General features: G+C 37.2%; 1 protein-coding gene across 1 annotated transcript; it reads left to right on the top strand.

Moving 5' to 3' along the window:
• The first annotated feature begins 4,151 nt into the window (after positions 1-4,151).
• LOC113272502 (F-box protein At3g07870-like) lies at positions 4,152-5,418 on the top strand. Its single transcript, XM_026522330.1, has 2 exons — positions 4,152-4,856; positions 5,038-5,418. Exons 1-2 carry the CDS (start codon positions 4,152-4,154, stop codon positions 5,416-5,418), a joined length of 1,086 nt encoding a protein of 361 aa, XP_026378115.1.
• The last annotated feature ends 582 nt before the right edge of the window (positions 5,419-6,000 follow it).

The raw sequence follows: 6,000 nt of genomic DNA, 5'->3' as shown, positions 1-6,000 counted from the left end.
AATATCCAAGTGTCAATCAATTTAAATCAACAACCAAAAGGTCGGATATTCTAATTGATTGAACAACGCACGACCTGTGATATTTCAATTATATAACAAAATATAATGCGTAAAAGAAATAACACAGACACCAAAATTTTGTTAACGAGGAAACCATAAATGCAGAAAAACCCCGGTACTAAGTCCAGATTGAACACACACTATATTAAGCCGCTACAGACACTAGCCTACTCCAAACTAACTTCGGTCTGGACTGTAGTTGAACCCCACTCAATCTCACACTGATCCAAGGTACAGTTATGCTCCTACGCCTCTGATCCCAGCAGGATGCTACGTACTTGATTCCCTTAGCTGATCTCACCCACAACTAAGAGGTGCTACGACCCAAAGTCGAATACTTTAATAAACAAATTCGTATCACACATAAAAGTCTACGATGATATATAAATCCGTCTCCCACGAATATACCTATGAGTTTTATTCCGTCTTTTGATATATCAAGGTGAACAGGAACCAATTGATAAACCGGACTTATATTGCCGAAGAACAACCTAGTATTATCAATCACCTCACAATAATCTTAATCGACGCAACGAAAAAAGATATTGCGGAATCATAAACGATGAGACGAAGTGTTTGTGATTACTTTTCTATCTTTCCTATCGGAGATATAAAATCTCAAGTCAATTATTAACAATAGAAATAGAAAGATCAGATCACACAACTACAAGAAAAGTAGTATCGGTCTGGCTTCACAATCCCAATGAAGTCTTTAAGTCGTTAACCTGGTTTAGAAGAAGAAACCAAAGGTTAAATGAGAATCGACTCTAGCTTAGCACAACTAGTATCACACAAGGTGTGGGGATTAGGTTTCCCAGTTGCTAGAGTTCTCCCTTATATAGTGTTTCAAATCAGGGTTTGCATTCAATGTTAGCTTGGTAACAAAGCATTCAATAGTCACCGTTAGATGAAAACCTGATTAGATTCAAGCTAATATTTCTCAACCGTTGGATCGAAAGCTTAGCTTGTTACACACAAATGAAATGTTCAATTTTGGGTTTATGTAACCGTTCCCAAACATTAACATTTGTTGGTTCAACAATAATTAACAAAATGGTTAGCCATATGATCACTTTCATATCCACCATATTCTTCTTCACCATAACTAGTCCAAATTACTCAAATGAACTAGTTAGAGAGTTGTTCAATTGCTTAGATCTTATGTAACTACGCCAGACACAATCGAACCAAAAACGGTTTGATTCACTCGAATCGGTTCATGAACTTTATAGTCACGGTTTCCAAAAGCATTTCTTAGTTTATATAAACATGAGTTCAAGAACAACCGATTTTAGATATAACCTACTCAAGTTCGCGGACTTAAGCTCACGGAAGGAGTTCACAAATTACCGCCGGTTCGCGGACTTGGCTCACGCCACATTCCGTTTCTCTTGATCAACAAAGTTCGCAAACTTTGGTTCAAGGAATAAGGACTTATACATATATGTGTCCACAAAAACGCTTATACCCTACCAATGGTTATGTAATCTAAACTCTCATTTCAATTATTGAAACATTCTCTGAGGACGTTATACAGTCGTTATTCACAGACCATTTTTCGTCAAAGCAATTTCCTAAGTGATTGAAACATAACATGACTTTCGTCACTAGGTAAAGATGAATTTGTCTAAAGCGAAAGCTTACCAACACATATTTCGAGAAATAGATAGGAGAGATAAACTCGGCTCCAAATAGAAAATGTGTATAATGAAAGTCTATATGTCAACACGACTTTTGTCTCAAGAATAGGAGATAGAGTAGATAGACTTTTGAGTGACAGATAAGTTCAAGTCTCCACATACCTTTTAGTCGATGAAGATCCACCAGTTCCTTGAGTAGTCCTTCGTCTTGTATGATGATTTCCATGGAGTCTTGAGGTCAACTACACTTTCTATCCTAGTCCGAGACCTTTAGCTATATAGGCTAGAAATCAAGACTTATAGTTTTGATCAGTAACATTGACAAACATGCTTGATATAGCAACACATGCGAGTTCGACCGAGCAATGCTCTAACAGGTTTTCTTACTTTATCCCAACCAATAAGATGAATCTTTTTAACTGATGAATCATGTCTCCAGAAAAAAATCCTCGTTATACGATCTATTTGTTTGTGAACATTGATGGGTAGATTTTGTGTTTGTATGAGGTGGTTTGAGATGGGAGTTAGGGAGGTTTTAATGAGGACAATTCTTCCATCTGGAGTCAGACATTTTGTCATCCACCCTTTAGTTTTTCGAGTTAATCTTTGAAGAAGCGGTGCAAAGGTGTGATTAGATGTTCTTCCTTGTTTGAATTGGACTCCAAGATAAATCGAGGTTTTTGATGTGGACGACATTTCGAAAAATTGCTGCAGAGTACTTATTTCAATGGGATCCAATCTCGGGCGATGAATAATTACTGATTTGCAAGTATTAATTACCTGGCCTGCCGAAGTGCCGTAAGAGTGAAGTAGGTTCTTGAGTTGGAGATTACTCTCAGCGGAAGATTTATATGTGATTAGAAGATGATCAACATACATTAAAGGAATAATTGGTGGCGCTTTTCTTGAAATGTTAAGTCGGCGAACCAACTTTTGATTGGATCTCCTTGTCTAATACCTCTAGTTGGGCTGATATATCCATGAGGTGTGCCATTTATGTTGATCGAGTATGTAATAGTTATGACGCGTAACATAATGTAATCTACAAAGATTGTTGAAAATCCAAGTTTGGTGAAGGAAGCTTTGATGAATCACCAATCTAAGCTGTCGTAGGCTTTCTGGATATCCAGCTTTAGAGCTATTTTCGGGTCTTTGGTGAGGCTTGAATTTTTTATATGGTGAAATAGCTCTCTAGCAATTGATATGTTATCATGAACTGATCTTTATGATACAAAGGCACTTTGAAAAGGGCTTATCAGAAAAGGGAGTAATGGTCTAATTCGATTAACTAGGATTTTTGCAATGATTTTATAAGTGACGTTACAGACCTATGGGTCTGAATTGAGAAGGCTTTGATGGGTGGTCCACTTTAGGTATTAGTGTTAGGTTTGTGTGGTTCATGAATGGATGTATATTAAGATCATTGAAAAAACTTTCGAACCATGGCAACCAATTGAGGATGAGTTGTTTCTCAAATTTTTTTGAAAAACTTACTCGTATAACCATCTGGACCAGGAGCACTCTCGGAGTTTATGGAGAATAAAGCTTATTTGATTTTTTCTGTAGTTACCTCTTTAGTAAGAAGGTCCATTTGTATGGGACTTCATCTGGGATTGATATGTATGAAAAGATCTTCATCTATGATTCTATGTTGAGCTGTGTATTGTTGGGAGAAATGGTCAAGAATGAGTTGAGCCACATCTTCCTTCATATTGACCCTAGTTGTTTTGTGGGTCATGAATTTGTTGTATATTGTTGCATGCTCGGTGGATGGTTGGTTGAGTGTGGAAGAAGGTTTTGTTGAGATCACTTCATTGTAGCCATTGGATTCTGGATCTTTGTTGCCAGTATGTTGCGTGACATTGTAGTAGTTCTCTTTGATCTCTTCTTAGTTTTTGTTCCTGACCCAGACAGAATTCCAGGTCGTCACCCGATTGGGTAGCACACTGATGTTGAGCCTGTTTTATCTTTGTCGTCGATTTTCTGATCATAGTTGGAAGATGGCCAAATTTGTTCTTGTTCCACTCCATGAGGGTTTGTCCGGTTGGTATGAGTTTTAATTGAAGATCCGGGATAGGTTCCAAATCTTATTGTTATACCCAAGCCAAATCAACCACATGATTGAGTTGTAGATGTGAGAGCCATAAATGTTCACATTTGTAAACGTAGCTTGATTCGGACAGGCAGTGAGCATTTTTGGTCAATAGTGGGCCCTACCCAAAAATTTGATGTGACCTACCGAAAAACCAACTCTACTGGACTCGGTTTTGGGATCTTTTTCCCCTCTCGGTCCCTGTTATCATTTTTGATTTTATTGATAATTTGATACCACGGCCAAACCTTTTCATCCCTACTGAAATGTGAATACGTGATTATTCGGGCAACTAACAATTTCTTCATCTTCTCTGGATAGATTTTCTTTGATCAATTTCTTCACCGTCAAATCAATCAATGGAGAGAGTTCTTCCTGAAGATATCATACTAAACATATTTTCTAGGGTTCCATTTGAATCTCTATTTGAATGCAGATTAGTATCCAAGACATGGAATTACTTCATCTCTAATCTCAATTCCCCTTCTTCTTCTTCTTCTTCTTCAGATTCAAAGGTAAGTTTCATTTCCTTGAATATGTTACAAAGTCCCAAATTCCAACTTCTTTATCTAGAGTATGATGAAACCAATAATAATAATGAACAACAACTTAGAATTTCAGAGATCAATCATCCACCCTTTAGCAGAGTACCCTATTGGTTATCTATGATATCTGGTGGTAATGCTCCATACCAGAAGATTAAGTCTGTGATAATTGGTTCATCTAATGGTTTGATTTGTTTATCTATACCTAGAGATGGTTATTTCGGGGATTTTGATGATCCTCTCTATATCTTTAATCCTGTTACTAGAGAGTACATTTCGTTACCAATTTGTGGTGGAAATTGTTTGAATGGTCGAAATGTATTTGGATTTGGGTACAACTCGAAGACGAATGAGTATAAGGTAGTTAGAATCTATTATGAATCGAAGGGACATACAGAAGCAGGACAAGTCCAGGTATACACTCTTGGGGCTGGTAGTGGGTGGAGAAACAAAGGAGAGATTGCTTGTTCCTTGCAAACGAATAATTCTTATTCACCGGGAATGAATGTGGATGGAGAGGTTTATTGGTTGCACCAAGGGATATTGAAGAAAGATAGTGTCAGCTGGTCAAATAATGGGATCAAACGAAGGTCCAATTTTGGCCTTCAATTTGGCAGATGAGGTATTTTGGTTGCTTCCTAATCCGCCTTATTACATTACCCTGCCTAATGGCCAAAAATTTGTGGCTTTTCTTTACCAGCAAATCCAGGTTTTAGGAGGCTGCTTGTGTTATGTTCTCAAAGCAAGATATGACACAATTAATATATGGTCATTCAAGAAGAATAATGATACTAGTAAGGAGGAAGAGGATTCGTCCAATTGGAGTTCGGTAGGCACCGTGCAAATCCAACATGACAATCTTGCGCAATTTTTCTACTTCACAAAGAGCGGTAACATTTTATATTGGGATGATAAAAAAACTGCTTTAAGTTATGACCCAAGAACCTCAAGTATTAAAGAGCTTCTGAACGATGGTACTACTGGTTTGGAAGTTTTTGAAACGATTAGTTACCGGAGTAGCTTTGTTTCGTTGAAAGCGTTAGGAGAAGAGAATGTGAAGATGTTCGATCGAATCAACTGATTGACTACTAGAGTCATAGAAGCTTTGCGTTAGGTTTATGAGCTTCACCGTACAATTTATCATCAAAGAAGGTGGTAATCACAATTTGGAGCATTTTTTGGGGTAAAAGTAGTCATCTGGTCGAACATTTGATACTGGTAGTATGACTATCAAACTTGTCTTTATTTCTTTCATCACTTTTTACTGTAATGTAGTTAGTATACAGAAACAGTAGTGTCGCTCAAAGTTAAACGAGTTATGGAGTGTTGTTGTTGTTTACTCCATCCATACTTGTCAGACTTCATTTGGTGTTAGTAATTTGTGGACGATTTTAGAGTAATCAATTTATAGCTCTTGTACATATATGATGTTATCATGTTCGGTAGTTCTTGAAAAATTTACTGCGTTCATTTTGAAATGGACTGTACTGCTTTTCTTGTTTGTTCGTGTTAATTTTTTTTGTGCAGTAAGTAGAAATCTAGGCAGAACGGATTTCAGCTGCTGCAGTGATTGAAAAGTAGTTATAACAGAGCGGGGATTTCTTTCAGATGGCGACAGAAGAAGCTTGATTAAGGTACACACATAGGCTTACATATATTAAGG

The sequence above is a fragment of the Papaver somniferum genome, chromosome 1 (assembly GCF_003573695.1).
Source record: "Papaver somniferum cultivar HN1 chromosome 1, ASM357369v1, whole genome shotgun sequence".
Lineage (NCBI taxonomy): Eukaryota > Viridiplantae > Streptophyta > Magnoliopsida > Ranunculales > Papaveraceae > Papaver > Papaver somniferum.
Note: the sequence above shows the minus strand (reverse complement) of the source record. Positions and strands in the feature narration are given on the sequence as shown.

Bases quoted from the DNA above. Each gene is read 5' to 3' on its own strand.
- LOC113272502 (XM_026522330.1), top strand. From the start codon at position 4,152: ATGGAGAGAGTTCTTCCTGAAGATATCATACTAAACATATTTTCTAGG. The intron at 4,857-5,037 runs GTTTATTGGTTG...TTTCTTTACCAG, and splicing joins GAATGAATGTGGATGGAGAG to CAAATCCAGGTTTTAGGAGG.